Below are 14587 nucleotides of genomic sequence, written 5' to 3' on the forward strand. Positions count from 1 at the left end.
TATTTTAGTACTTCTCCGCATAACAGCGCTATCTGCTCAACAAGCCCTATGCCGGACCAAACGCTATCCACTGCGACCGATATAAATGCTTTGACGATCCGTGCCTGCTGGTCCATAGAATTTATTCTGAGCTTGCATGTTGCACCGAATGCCATTAAGAAACTGCTACAACGTTGATACCGTCAAGCCCTCCAAACGCACAGTCAAAACCTTCATGCCACCGAACTGCACACGCTTCCCGAGAATCAGAGCTTATTCACAGTAGGCCATATGCGGGGAAGATATTGTACAACGGGGGAACTGAAATGACTTTACCAAGTCTGTTCATCTACCGAGGCGCAGCAGACGACGCGCCACGCCCCGTGGCAGTTTCCGTAGGGCCACGTAGGCGATTTTCCACTGTGGTGAGAGCTCCGCCACCATAATCGTGCTGAGAAGTGCTCCATGTAGCCCCTTATTGAGGCTGGAAGGGTTGTCAGTATATTTTGTGCGCTTCTTCGCGAAGAGAGTAATGTAAGGGAGAGAGGGTAAAAACATAAAATTTTGTTACTTAGCGAACCCTAACTTCTAAATATGCATTCCCAAAAACTTTTTATTTAGCTCGCATTCTATACAATATGTGCACGTCAACCAATAGAAGGTTGCGTAGATTTTTTTTTCTACGAAGAGATTAAAATTGCAACGTCCGCCTAGCTAAATAAAAAAGGCATCGAAAAGGCGTAATATCCAGTACGCAATATTTTTCAAAACTCTGCAGCGGAACCAACCTTGGCTCCGAGATGGGAGTACGCTTTTGCTACTTAAATTTGGTTGTCACTCTTAACGTACGCGAGGTTTCAGGATTTTGGCGCCAAGGTTTCTTAACAAAGAAACATTTATTTCAGTATATTGCAGGACCACACATATGGCTCATGCGGGGGCACGGGGGAGGGGGGCCGTAAGAGGAATCATGTAAACAAAGAATGGAATCAGAAGAGCCAGTTCATGAGGCTTTAATGAACAATACAAAAAAGGTACAATACTCACATGCCTCTAACAAACGCCTTTCAAGAGCTCTGCTAAAATTAGAGGACTGTAAAATGGTCCACGGAACAGAGTACCAATCGGACACGGTTCGTGAGAAAAAATTATGCTTGAATGCCTCACTTCTTGCATAGGTTGGTTCAAGCAAATGGCTTCAAGACAGGTGCGTTCGTCTTTACAACAACTGTTTGAGAATTTCGGAATGAGGTATGTTCAGTTTAAGTGTAAAAGATTATTCATAAACAGTAAAATGAACGTTTGTTTTCGTACACCAAATGGTGGCATATTATTGGTTTTCATTAGTGTTGTACTTTAATCTATCCATCTGCACCTGCTATAACTAAAACTAATAGGCTTCTAATATATCATCTTAAGCTCGTCAATGTCTTTCTGTAGAAAGAGATCCCATAATACCCTAGCATAGTGTGAACTTGATCTTAAATTTGCTGTGTGTGCAAGAAGATACAGCTTACTTAAAGCACCTCAAGGCTTCTGCTTTATGTAGCAGAATATAAAAAATTCCGAGGAACATATGTTAGAAATATGGCATGTCCATGTTAAATTTCTTGTAAAGAATACGACTAAATATCAATGATGCGCAACCTCCTTAATTGAACTATTTAGCAGGCTGCATGAGAAGGAACTGAAATGTTTTTTTACGCGATACTCTCAAAAAGGAACAGTTTTATCAAGGTTAAATTGTATACCCAATTTTTACGCACCGTTTATGGACAGCTGAAACAGTATTTTGCAATATGTAGTCATCATTATTTTCATTTCAGCTCCTTAATAGAATGTAGTCATGTGCAAAAAGCCTAACAGAGACATTTTTAGAAACGGCAGCCGAAAGATTATTAACATAAATTAGTAAAAGCAGCGGCATACGACGCTCCCTTGGGGTATACTTCAGAATAGCAGCCATTAATCCACACCTACTCTGCTGTGTGTTTTTAGTAAGCATTTATCCAATTTTTCAAGGCCAGCAGGCATTAAAATACTTTCAGATTTGCAAATGACTTTACTGTGTGCAACTGTGTCAATTGCTTACCGAAAATCAAAAACAAGCACATCTACCTCCTTCGATTTTTCAAGTACATCTACAAATTCATTAACTGCGTCATGGTGGACATCCTTTCTGAAGCCATGCAAAACAGGTGTTATAATGCAATTATCCGCCAGAGAGGGGTTAAGATAGCGAGAAACTATGTGTTCAAACATGCGACAAAAGGGCATTGAAATTGGTCCATAATTTCAGAAGCAGGGTAGACGTGGAGAAAAGCACGACATTGTGTATACATATAGCTCTGGAGAGACTAAAAGATATATAACACTTTTGTGCCCTGCTCTAAATCTCCAAGCGCCTTTTCCGGCTCTCTGGATTAGATCCAACATACATGCGTAATACGCTGAATGACGCCTCACTTGCAGAACACAAGAGGAAATCTCCGGAGAGACGCAAACAGCGCCGCTACCGTCGTCTTTTTGGGATCACAAAGGCGTCCACAAGAAACCGGTACAGAAAATGAGACAATATGCAGGGGACAATTAAGCCATGATTTAAGGGTTGCTCTTGATACCGTTAGGGTTTAAAGCCCGTATATGAGGAATAGGACATCCTCTACTTTACATGCGTAAAACCCTGGCAATACTCATACGACTCCTGCAGCAGTTGCGCTGTGGTGAAGCAATGCGCCAATGCCCTGCGATGGCAAGTGCTATCACCGGTGGCGCTTCTGAGACCCAAGTTGCTCTTCACGAGCAACCTCTCGCCCCCAGTCATTGATGTAACTGCCACCTGCCAGAGTCGGAAGTTTCCTCACAAACCGGTGGGCAGTTGGTGCTGACGCTTCGAGGTCACAGGATCTAGGTGGCCCACCTTCAACCAACTTAGATTCCTTCTCTGCGGATATTTGTACATATTTCGCTCATGTTCAAAGACGCCGACGCCAATTACGACCACGGCTTTTCTGCGACTTGGGCGGAGTAAGCTCAGTCTGGTCTGTCTTGCTGTCACATAAAACATGTGGACTATATGCTGCGCATTTCGCGCGCATTCATTGAAGTGTAAGTTACCTATTTGCTTTAGAAGACAATCTCATTTTGCCCTGTCGGGTTGGTAAAAATTGTTTTAAAATAATACATATGAATAAATTTCACTATGTTGCTCTGCAGCTGGCCTTTTCAAAATTGGTGGGTGTTAGGCTAGGACAAAGAGAGATAACTATGCAATATCTTTTTTTTCTTTTTCAACGCGTAAATAATGCTGACATTGATATGACATATGTGCCATCGGCCACCTGCCATCGGTGGCAGCTCAGATGGCAGATGCTGCCATCGGCTGGGCTTGTGCGACCCAGGCAGCTCTTCCCGACCAAGTTCTCGCGACAGATCTCTTATTTAACTGCCACCTGCAATGGCAGTGAATTTTCTCACAATGCGTTAGGCAGGTTTTGAAGTCGCCAGAAGGTCAGGCGACCTAGGTGTTCCACATTAGTTGCTTCTACGATAACTTTGCACTCACAACGCGACGACGACTCCAGATTTTCCGCAGAACTGGAGCCTTGAAGCTATCGTGTGTAAACTGTTTGACAGTGGACTTGATGGTATCGATGGCCTCATCGTATTCACACTCCCATGCGTGGTGAAATATGAAAAAAAAAATTGTTTACCACACAGCGGCTATCATCAACGCCTTCCGTGCGGCTTGAGCATTCTCTAGGACAAATTTTTATTATGGCAAGAACTGTGGTGGCCCTCATGCTCACGAGCTGTGCGGCGAAGCCAACTTGACGGGTACTTCCCAAGGATTCACTGCTGCGTTCCTTCTTTACAGCAGCCCGTATAGGCTCCAGCACCTTCAAACTGATTTAAATATCCCGAATAGGTCTCTCTGTCTCCTAAGCGATATTATCTATCCGTGCGAGCTACGGGAGAAACGTGGTAAGACTCAAATTTTTGGTAGCAGTACACATATATTCGGCCGCATATTGAGCGCTTCTTCAAAATATTCAAACCCTCTAGCAGTGCAAATTCTGGGTATAATCTCAGGACTCTTTTTCTTCTCTTTGGTTATGGCCATTCTCATTTAGAACTTTCGCTATTTCATTGGTGAAAAAAACATTGCGCTAAGAAAGCGTTCTGGGTGGTGACCCTCAAGAAAGTATTGATGACTTAAACCGCACCGGCTTCTTGTCACGGCCAGCGGTGGGCAGTGAGAAGTCGTCGGTCTCTTCGCCCAGCAGGCAGAACGTCTGAAAGCGCTGCCCGAGCTCATAGCAGAAGTGAGTCATGGGCCACAAGACGGCGCGCACAGACAACGTTGGAAGGCCCTTCTTCCCAACCTGAGGAAAATCAAGTTCACTCGTGTCAGATTGCGCCCACGATTTCGCCATACCCTGGGATGGTGCGAGCTAAGTTTGCAGGCTTTTCCGAGGGGGACAGAAGCACTGGGACAGCGATCGGCAGCCGCATTCCCTTTTTGCTGTAACTGCCTTCGTGGCCATGACTCGTCGGTAGGGTAGGTTGCAAGGTCGTGAGGCAACAGGAGGAAAGCCGTCTAGGCAGTTGAGAGCCACCTCTCCCCCCCTCGCATTTTATCAGTTCGCCGGGAGCCGGCAATGGCTGTTAGCAAGCCTGGAGGCCATTGTACAATAGTTCGCATCAGCAAGCCAGAGTTGGGTCCCCTTCCTTTCCTAATTTCGAAAAGAATTGCGGGGCCCATCTTCCACGATCCAAGGGCAACGATCAGGAGAGGGGGTGCGTAGGAGATATGCGGGTGTTGTGTGCGCAACCTGCCTCGGATTTCTCTGTTTTTGTATTCGCACAGTGCCTGTCGTTCATTTGTCAAACGACTCGTGCGTAAAATTTCGAAACATTTGATTTAAGCACGCGTTTAAGTAAATACAGGAGAAGTAGGAAGGAGACAAGGCTGATGGATATTTCCAGGGATAATTGAATAATGTGTTTTATAAGGCACCCGGTTTGATCCTGTAGCCGCTGACCTGCGACCGTCCAACTAGGTTTGCAGTGTCTTTTGCAAATATCGTATCTGACGGTAATGTTGTAAATAAATGTGTACTGTCCGAAAACGGAAGATCTCATCCCCACACCGCAACGTGTCGCTGAGTCAGGAACTTAGTGGTATAATCACCAACACCACCAACAGCAAGCGGAGGCAGAGAAGAAAACGAATTATGCGCATACATTTGCGTCGAACAAAAAGTGATCCAAGGCCTCATCTAAAGCAAAGTATGATTACTTATGAATGGCGAAGTGCAAGAAATATAAACTAATAAGGAATTGATCTCAGGTAATTTTTTCAACCAACATGAAACTTCAAGTCTTTTGCCCCCTCGTTCTATGCCTCATTAATTATATCACGTTTATATCGGTCACGAGTGCTAAAAAACATAACAGCATTTCATATGCTCGAAAAACACGATATCAGCTGCACTGCAAATGCTCCATACCGCCACAACACTCATGAACTCTTTTCTCAATTCAATAATATTCATTATACAGCAAAATTACAATTACCGACGATACCTGCTGCACATTTCAAGCTTATGTTACAAAAAACTCCTCAAGAAATTATGTACTCGTACATTGCAAACCCACACATATCGAAACAGGTCATCTGAGGACTGGTTTGTGCCTCGGCAGCACAAAATTATCTTCTGCAAGCATTTACGTACATTGTACCATTTCTTCTAGATAAGCTGAAAACACATTTTACTAGTTTAACTCACGTAACTCGCCTAGCGGTACAGGGCAAATTTCTTACTAAGCATTTTTATTAATCATAATATAATAATATTATTAATTGGTTTTTGAGGTAAGAAAATGGCGAAGTATCTGTCTCATATAACCTTGGACACCAGAACCGCGCCTTAAGGGAAGAGATAAAGGAGGGAGTGAAAGAAGAAAGGAAGAAAGAGGTGCCATAGTGGAGGGCTCCGGAATAATTTCGACCACCGGGGGATCTTTAACGTTCACTGACATCGCACAGCACACGGGCGCCTCAGCGTTTTGCCTCGATAAAAACGCAACCGCCGCGGTCGGGTTCGAACCCTGGAACTCCGGATTAGTAGCCGAGCGCCCTAATCACTGACCCTCCATGGCGGGTACTAAACCTTATTTTGTAGCGGAAATTCAGTTTATGAATATGAGAAGTGGATGTGTTATGTTGTGCGTCTTTTCACCTGGATCTCCATGTATAAGACACTACGTAACGTTCGCATGCTAGCCGGATACTCAAGCCATCATGCCGACCCTGCATAATGAAATCCGTTATAACGAAGTCAAAGAGGATCCGCTATTTCATTTATACAACCACTGCTTCTTTACTGTCATACATCACCTCGGCAGCATTGTCGCATGCCAACAGATTTCCCTGTGCCGACTGAGCATAACATACCTGGCGTTTAGTCTACAGCTGATATGAGAAGGCGTGCTGTGCCCATTGTATTTGTGAATCGAAAACACATGCCCCGTCCAGAGCCGTGCAGAACAGGTGCTTACTACGAAAATGCTCTCAAACGCTTTCAGTTACCGTTGCCCGTGTCGATTTCAGCGCTCAGAACACAGGCATAAAAATTTATCTTTTAACATTATGCCTTTCAACGAAACATGGACACGTGCGCTGAGCACCTCTAATCGGCTGATGAGCGGTCATATGAATTTCCCAACAAAAGTGGCCACCGAGCTTTTGCTCATGGTTAATCGATATACTGAGCTCTAAATAGCCAGGGATGTTACTTGGCGTTCATTATATGTCTTCGTGGCAAAATCACACTGAATAAAAACGACAAGCAAAAACACTGCGGTCGAGAAGAACTTCCATGCAGGTTTGGAACATCAAGCAGCATGTGCACACCAAAAAGAGCAGTGGAAAGAAACACTTGAAGTCTGGCAACACTCATGAAGGCACAGTTAAAATTAAAACAAAAACAATATAAGAAGCAGACAAGGAATTACTTCCATCTGGTTACTTAATTTCCTTAACGCTGATTACTCCTGTGTTGCGTTTTTTCTCTTTGCTTCTTAAATACTTTTCATTCCATATTCTACGCCAGACATCTAATTTTTTTTATTTGGAGTGCCTCAAGCCAGCAATAGTACCTGGCACAGGCTAGAGGCCAATATTAGTATTTTGTTTATTTCTGCATTCTTCAAAATATTAAAACCCTCGAGAATTGGAAATTCTCGCTATAACCTCAGGCCCATTCTCCTTCTTTTTGCTTATGGTCGCTCCCGCATCATTCGGTACTGTCACCATTTCACTGGTGCAAACAAATACTGCACAAAGAAGCCGTTGAGCCTGGCAATCCACGAGTAAACGTTGATGACTTAAACCGCACCGCCTTCTTGTCACGGCCAGCTGTGGGCAGTGTGAAGCCGTCGGTGTCTTCGCCCGGCAGGCGCCACGTCTAAAGTGCGGCCCCGAGCGCATAGCGGATGCGCCCCATGGGCCGCAAGAGGGCGCCCACAGACGACGCTCGAAGGCCCGTCTTCTCCTCCTGATTCGGGAAGTCAAGTTCACTCGCTTTAGATTGCGCCCTGGATTTCACCACGGCGCGAGATGGGGCGGATACTTTTGCGTCGAACAAGAACAAAGTGATTGAAGTCTTCATCGAGCACAAAGTATCATAAATAAATAAGGAATAACTAAAGGCTATCACGTTTTGCTTCCATTATACGTCTGAGGACCATGAGGTCAAAGTTGCTTAAGCTAAGGGTTGTGGGCCCATTACTCTTGTACCGCCTTCCTCCTTTCAGGTGTTGCTGATGAGGCAATGCTGCAAGGTTTTGTCAGGCCTGTTTTAAGAAGACAATGGAAAAAGATAAAATAGAAGAACCAAATGTTAGGCTTTTATTCCCACTTCGTCGGGGTCAATATCGCTTCTCGGGAAACACAACACACCTTGTTACCACCATGTTAAATATACTGCTTAACACGTGTGTCGGCCACCTTGGGCAGATGAAAGTATTTGCAGCGTCAATAAAGTTATCCTGGACGCCTTCAGATTGGGTACCGTGCATTTGCACGACGACGTGCCTAAAGCAAATTTAAAATAAACTCAAGTCAAAGCATCATAATGTGTTCTACCTTGCAAATAATCTAGCAGAAACAATGTAAACCTTGACCAAATCTTTAGAGCAGAAGTCGATTTCGGGTTATCACGACCCATCGTTATTTGACGAGTTACTCATGACTAGACATGAACCACGTTCCCAAAAATTTATTGCCGCCTTCTGTTCCCAAGTACATACGTTCACCCTGGCCCATATCAGCTGCATGACCATCATCCTGACTTGAAAATACACCATTATCCAGAGAGCGCAATTGCGGCCTTTCCTTACAGCCACACTGGGCCTGCATGTGAGTTCCACGAGGAGAGCGTCGATCATCTAAAGCAGCCGCTGCAGAGTCCGCAGCGGGAGGCCTATCTGAAGCAGTAGGCTCCGGAGATGGTGCTCAACCCAGTGGAGCTTCGGACTCATCAAATGACGGCCAAGTGAGGCGGTGCCAGAGCCGGAGAACGCCCACAACCAGTTCAGGGCTTGCCACTGGTCGAGCAGACCTGCGTTGCGTGCGTACGCACGTGACCCTTGGGGTATGCAGTGATAACGGTAGGCAACGCGTAAAGGGAGCCTGCGAAAACGTTGCAGTCGCCAAACCAGATCAGTACAGTGTCAAAATTTTCTCACACTTCGCGAGCCGTAATGGCCTAAGGCTTATTCATTGCCGCATACTACTGAAACATTTTAGAGCATCCTTCTTTGTTATTTCCGCAGTGATTAAGACCAGCGAGCTGTGACCTAAACTGTATATTGACTTCAAATGTTTCGCGTCTAAGCTTTTATTCCCTTTTCCTCTCTGTAGACTAGACACTGGGTGCAGACTCTAACCGGAAATTTTGGTAATTCCAAGCTTTCTGGAAGATCGGTGAATCTGTGCTCGACCTAATCGCAAAATCACCCTTTACCCACGCCTTCACTAAATTCATGTATATAGACTTTTGCACGGAGTCTCGACCTGGGACATAGTTATACCGATATTTCTTGTGAGTGAAGTGGCGGGTCAGCCGCCAGTATTGCCCGAGTGCAGTAATGTTGAAAGTCCAAAATTTACAATGCAAAAGATTCCAAACAAAGGAACACTAGACACGCTCATAGTATAGTAGCAAGTGGTTCTATTAAAATAATATTAAAAGGAAAGGAAAAGATTTTTGCTAGCCCTGGCATCTGCCATAGATACTGAAGCACATGAGCTGGGCAGCGGAAATAAGATAGCAGGCAAAATGGAGAAATGAAATAAAAGAGGTGAGAGCAGCGGAAGAGAGGATGGGGGAGAGGTAATATAAACAAGCTATTTACGCAATAAGAAATGTGTCCATGTTGTGCGCGTGATTAGTTCATGGTGGAGCAATAAAAACTCACGCCCCACTACAACTTTAGTGGGGCGTCCACTTGTTAATCGTTCAAAGTAGAAGTCGCGGATCGTTCGGTCACTGCGTGTAACTACCTGGCGGAGAACAGACGAGATGTCAAGCCCGTCTGTTCGAGGAATGCACTGTGGCTCACCAAGGTTCTCTCACGGGTGCGCGCATTGCCCTGCGGCCACAATAGCGTCTTGAGGGAGTCTAATAGTATGCCTAGCGCCCTAAAGGCCGCAAGCATAACGCTACGAGCATCGGCGAATGCGGCACAGTGAAGAAGGTGCTCTGGTGTGTCCACTACACCGCATTCGTCACACACATCACTCCTCGCGATTCCGCGATGCTCCAGCCGTTCCCCGGACCACCCGCAGCCAATGCGCTGTGGAATCATATAATTATGACCTGTGCAGCCTGCCACATCACTGGAGAGCATGGCTGATCCGGAAAGGAAACAGCATGAAATTTCTTCTATCACTGAACAGGAGGTGGGCTATTTAATTCATAATGTTAAAATATGCTATCAGCAACGAAGAAGGAAAAAAACAGCACTATAAGAGGACAGATTTTTTCGGGTGCGTCTCCTTGTACGTGTCTCATTTGTTTGCTTGTTTGTTTGCTTTTCTTTTGGGCGTTCACCTCATTATTATTAGCAAATTAATCCTACCGCGTTTGTGCACGCGGTAAAGTGCTCAAAGAAATGGAATGCAAGACTTTTCCTCCTCGTAGTTATTTTCCGCGTGTCGAGTCCTAGAGGCGCGCGCCCACCTTCTAGCTTCCTCTTAGCTGAGATAGAGTATAAGTCGTTGTTTGTGGGTTTCGTTGCCGAAGTTCTGCGAGTGCACTGCATTTAACAATGAAGTCCACGAAATGTTATGGTAGCAGTAATCAAATATTAACTCTATATGCCCTGCTTCCGTCCATATTAAAGCGTCAGCTTTAAGGTCGTGTTCAGAGGAAAAAACGGCGTCGACGTTGTGGCCAGAAACCCACGTCACACGTGTCGAGATACTCACGCGGCGTATGTCAAGAAACCGACGTCAGTGTGTATATTTGGGGTGAAAAAATATAAAAGAAGACGTAATATGAATTATAGACTTGCGTATCTTTCAAAAAATTTATGCGGATAAAATCATTGTTTTATGTAGACTAAAAACTTCTACTATTATTTCAGTCGCGATTCAAACCCACAAGCCCTCGGAAGCCAGGTAGGCATGCTACCGGTTTAATCGCAGAGGGGGACAAAAGTCTCTCGGCGATGTGTTCCTCAAACAAAGTCAGTAGCTCTACTATTAACCGGGGGCTGGTGACCCCACTTGGGGAGGTGAGAGTCAAAATTTTGCTCTTTCATCTTTAGAAGCGTGGTCTCCAGCTGCTGAATAATAAGAGAGATTGGCTTCCTCTCAGGAGCATGTGGTCCACAATTTTTGTCCCTGACTGTATTTCTACGAGGCGATTTTTTGCAATGTTGGTTTTTATGTTTGCCGGTCTTTCACATAATGTAGTCTAATTTGGATGCATGTTAACGAGAATGCATGTCTTTAGAGAAGTGCTATTTACGGAAAAATTATTAAGCGAGTGGCGATGTGTATGTCGGAGTTTCATTCCTCTTTCCTTAAAGGGAATTAGTGGCACACACAGTGAACACCCATTCATTAATAAGCGACGGGCTATACATCGACGGCGGTGACAAGGCTGGGGCGGGTCGCCCCTGCGTAGAATGCGCGGCGTAGCAAAGAAAAAAGAAAAGGCGTCAAACTTCTCAAGCAGTGAATAGACAATTAACAGCGTTAATGGGGATTAAGTTGAATTAAGAGAGAAGTAAGGCTGGGGCGGGTCGCCACTCCGTAGAATGCGCGGCGTAGCAAAGAAAAAACAAAAGGCGTCAAACTTCTCGAGCAGTGAATAGACATTTAACGGCGTTAATGGGGATTAAGTGGAATTAAGAGAGAAGGAAGGGGGATTTACGGTGTAACTGTGCGGTGCGGAGTGATGCCACATGAAATGTGAAATGAGTATACGGCCCCTTCCGCTTCGAAGCGTCGATCCTACGTCATTGGCAGTTTCCTGTAGTGACATCACGATCACGTGAGACACATGGAGCGACAGCGCACCAAAAAAAAAAACAACGTGAGATGAGTATGCGACCCCTTACTCTGTCGCCGTTGCCGAGTGCAGATGCTGTGTTCGCCCGCTGATGCAGTGGGGCTCAATTGCGCATTGTGTGGGCGTGTGGCATCATATTTAAGCCGTCTTTGCCATCCCATAGCGCAGCTTTAACGTCCAGACCACACGCGAAGAGTGGCAAAGGGAGCCAAAGAAAGGCGACGAGGATGAAGAGGCGTCAATAATTCCGCATTACCCCAATATGCGTTGCCGCAGTGATCTCGAATATTTTGCACTTTTCTTATAGGGAACAATATTAGACAATGCATAATATGGTTCTGAAACTGACAATACTATTTATCAACTTCCAATATGCTCGGCTCATTTCTAGGTAGTAGAATACACAAGATGGTGGCTTGGGTGACAAACAAAACGAAAGAACGACACATGTTTTTAGCCCAGGAGTCTCGCAAACCTGGCGGCGCTTCTGAACGGTCACCGGGCACTACACTCCAGTTGTCCATGAAGCCGAACAGATTGACAGAGTAGTTGGACGCCACAAAAGCCAGACCCGCTCGGCCCGCCAGCGTCACAGCATCCAAAAGGAGCAAATGGTTGTCGTCGTTCGCAAAGTACAAGCCGCGGAAACGCACCAGCTCTGTTCTCAGGTATCTGCCAACTGGCAGAGTCCAAGCGGTCACATGCTCGTTGTCCTTATCGAGTGACGGGAACTCCATAGAGCAAAGCTGCAATGAACAACGCCACATCAAATCCACGTAAGTTACTTTTCTGGAAGTAGGGGCCACGTGGTGTGAAGTCATTCCGTCATGCACAACTCTCAAGCAATTTATTACCCTCCCCCTCCTGCTTCTAAATAGTCAGAAGATTGCTGGGAAAACAGACTGTAAGCATTGATTATGCGAGCTGTTGATCGGGAATTATTATTGTATCCGAGGATGCGCCGAGGGTGATAGTGCCCCCCCCCAATAAAAAAAATCAATTGCAATCCCCCCCGCCCCTCGGAAAGTCGAAAATTCCTTTGGCCCCGCTCCCCCGAAAAAAAATCCTGTCTACGTGCCTGGCACCGTCCCTAATTTTCTGCGATCATTCTTTATCAAGAAATACGCTTTACTAAATCATAAATTCATGAGTACAAAAACAAATTCTGTCGGATAATTTTTCATTAATCAACTTCCTCGTTGGTTGTCCATCCCATCAGCCATTTCAGCTCTGCTCGTATTGACATGCCGTTAATACAGCGCATTGCTGGTAGCGAGAATCTTGGCAAAATGAGCGACATCCCTGGGCGTTCACATCTCCGTCGGCAGCGCGACAGTCTTGCAGTAGTCGCTAATTGTGTAGTTTAAGAACATAAAGATCCATGTATGCTAGCAGAGCACGAAGAAAAGTGAAAAAAGTTAGGTTTTTTCGCTCCCACCGGCCCTTGCAGATGAGACGATATGGCATTTTGATCCTGAGTAATGAGTACCAGGGGAACTCTCGGTCACTGGTAATGCATTTTTTATGGTTTTATGGATTATGGGGGGTTTAACGTCCCAAAGCGACACAGGCTTTGAGAGACGCCGTATTTAAGGGCTCCGGAAATTTCGACCACCTGGAATTCTTTAACGTGCACTGATATCGCACAGTGGTTATGCATTTTTGATGAGAAGGAACGCGAAAGCAGTCGTCTGCTACGAGTGAGGTGCACACCGTAGGCATTATACCGAAAACCATGATCACAGCTTCCCTTATCGTCAGTGCGAATTTGTAGCATGCAAAAATCAGTAAATTCACAGCGTACACTCTAAACACGAATACGCCTGAATGAGAGTAAAGAGGGGGTAAGATGACCTGTAGAGCACTCCCTTTCGTAAAAGGGTGTGCGCCAGAGGACTGTTTACCCCCTTTTTATTCTTTTCTGTTTATAGCGTACATGGAAATATCGAGACACACTCTTCATGCGCCAGTAAGTGAGGGATGACCCCGCACTAAGGGAGGAAGATTTCAATAGGCATACCCATATACTCAAAATACAAGTCCTGCAGGGTTTCTCAACACGATGCATGTTGCGTAAATGACGTATTGAGTCCCGCTACCACTGGAACAATTGAATCGCGCATTGCTCACCTTTAATCGTTGCAGCGAAGCAATTGAAATCCTCTCCTTAAAGCAGACGGGAACGCCGATGTGTGGAAGCAGTTCCTGGCTCATCGAATCAAGATGACCGCTGTTCTCCGCACGCTCTCACGCGCGCTTCTTCTACTTTCGTTTTTTCCAGTTGGCGAAGAAAAGGCACCCATAAAAGCAACAATACAGGATACAAAATTTGGATGTCGAATCCAATCAACTAACATGAATGATGTGATGACTTCTAAAAAAATTTCTTGGAAATCTACTGTTAAATTATGCATTTCATCGATTCAGCAATTGTCCTTGTCTTGCTCAGCCTGTTCGGCAGTGCATGTGTCTTTTGCACTATTATTTCTTCCGAAAGCTATGCATGGGTGAAAGTGCAGGAATAGAACAAAAATGAATATCTCGTCGAGAGTAGATATCAGCATAAAATGAATTCCTGCAGAGCCGCCAAGATGGCTCAGTGGTTTGAGGCACTCGGCTGCTGACACGAGAGATGCGGGTTCGATACCAGCCGCAGCGGTCCACTATCAATGGAGGCGAAATTATTGAGGCCCGTGTACTGTGCTGTCTCAGTGCACTTTAAAAAACCCATGTAGCCGACGTTTCCGGACCCCTTCATTACGGCGTCCCTCAGTGCCTGAACCACTTTCGGACGTTAAACTCCCAAAAACAAACCAAACTACTGCTGAAGAGGCTTAGCCCCTTTTTGAGTGGCTCGTGGACGCCGGCACACATATTGGAGTGTCTGGAAGGATTTCTCAACTGCCACTTTTTTCAGCTGGGCAGACCACCCGACTTCCTTCGCCACATTTTGTGCGTAGCAACCAGCGTGAAAAGCGCCGGCAGCGTTCAGAAGTAGAGGAAATGAAGCGAACACGTGC

At 45.4% G+C, this 14587-nt stretch overlaps 1 protein-coding gene across 1 annotated transcript; it reads right to left on the bottom strand.

Moving 5' to 3' along the window:
- Positions 1-8255: 8255 nt before the first annotated feature.
- On the bottom strand, positions 8256-13800 carry LOC144103654 (uncharacterized). Its single transcript, XM_077636317.1, has 3 exons — positions 13698-13800; positions 12221-12313; positions 8256-8677 (listed from the first exon to the last, which is right to left on the bottom strand). Exons 1-3 carry the CDS (start codon positions 13779-13781, stop codon positions 8501-8503), a joined length of 354 nt encoding a protein of 117 aa, XP_077492443.1. The 5' UTR covers positions 13782-13800; the 3' UTR covers positions 8256-8500.
- Positions 13801-14587: the final 787 nt, after the last annotated feature.

Source organism: Amblyomma americanum, chromosome 1 (assembly GCF_052857255.1).
Source record: "Amblyomma americanum isolate KBUSLIRL-KWMA chromosome 1, ASM5285725v1, whole genome shotgun sequence".
Classification (NCBI taxonomy): Eukaryota; Metazoa; Arthropoda; class Arachnida; order Ixodida; family Ixodidae; genus Amblyomma; species Amblyomma americanum.

Coding starts and splice junctions, on each gene's coding strand:
- LOC144103654 (XM_077636317.1), bottom strand. CDS start 13,781: ATGAGCCAGGAACTGCTTCCACACATCGGCGTTCCCGTCTGCTTTAAG. Junction 12,314..13,697: donor CTTCGCTGCAACGATTAAAG/GTGAGCAATGCG, acceptor TGTTCATTGCAG/CTTTGCTCTATGGAGTTCCC. Junction 8,678..12,220: donor GATACCTGAGAACAGAGCTG/GTGCGTTTCCGC, acceptor ACGTTTTCGCAG/GCTCCCTTTACGCGTTGCCT.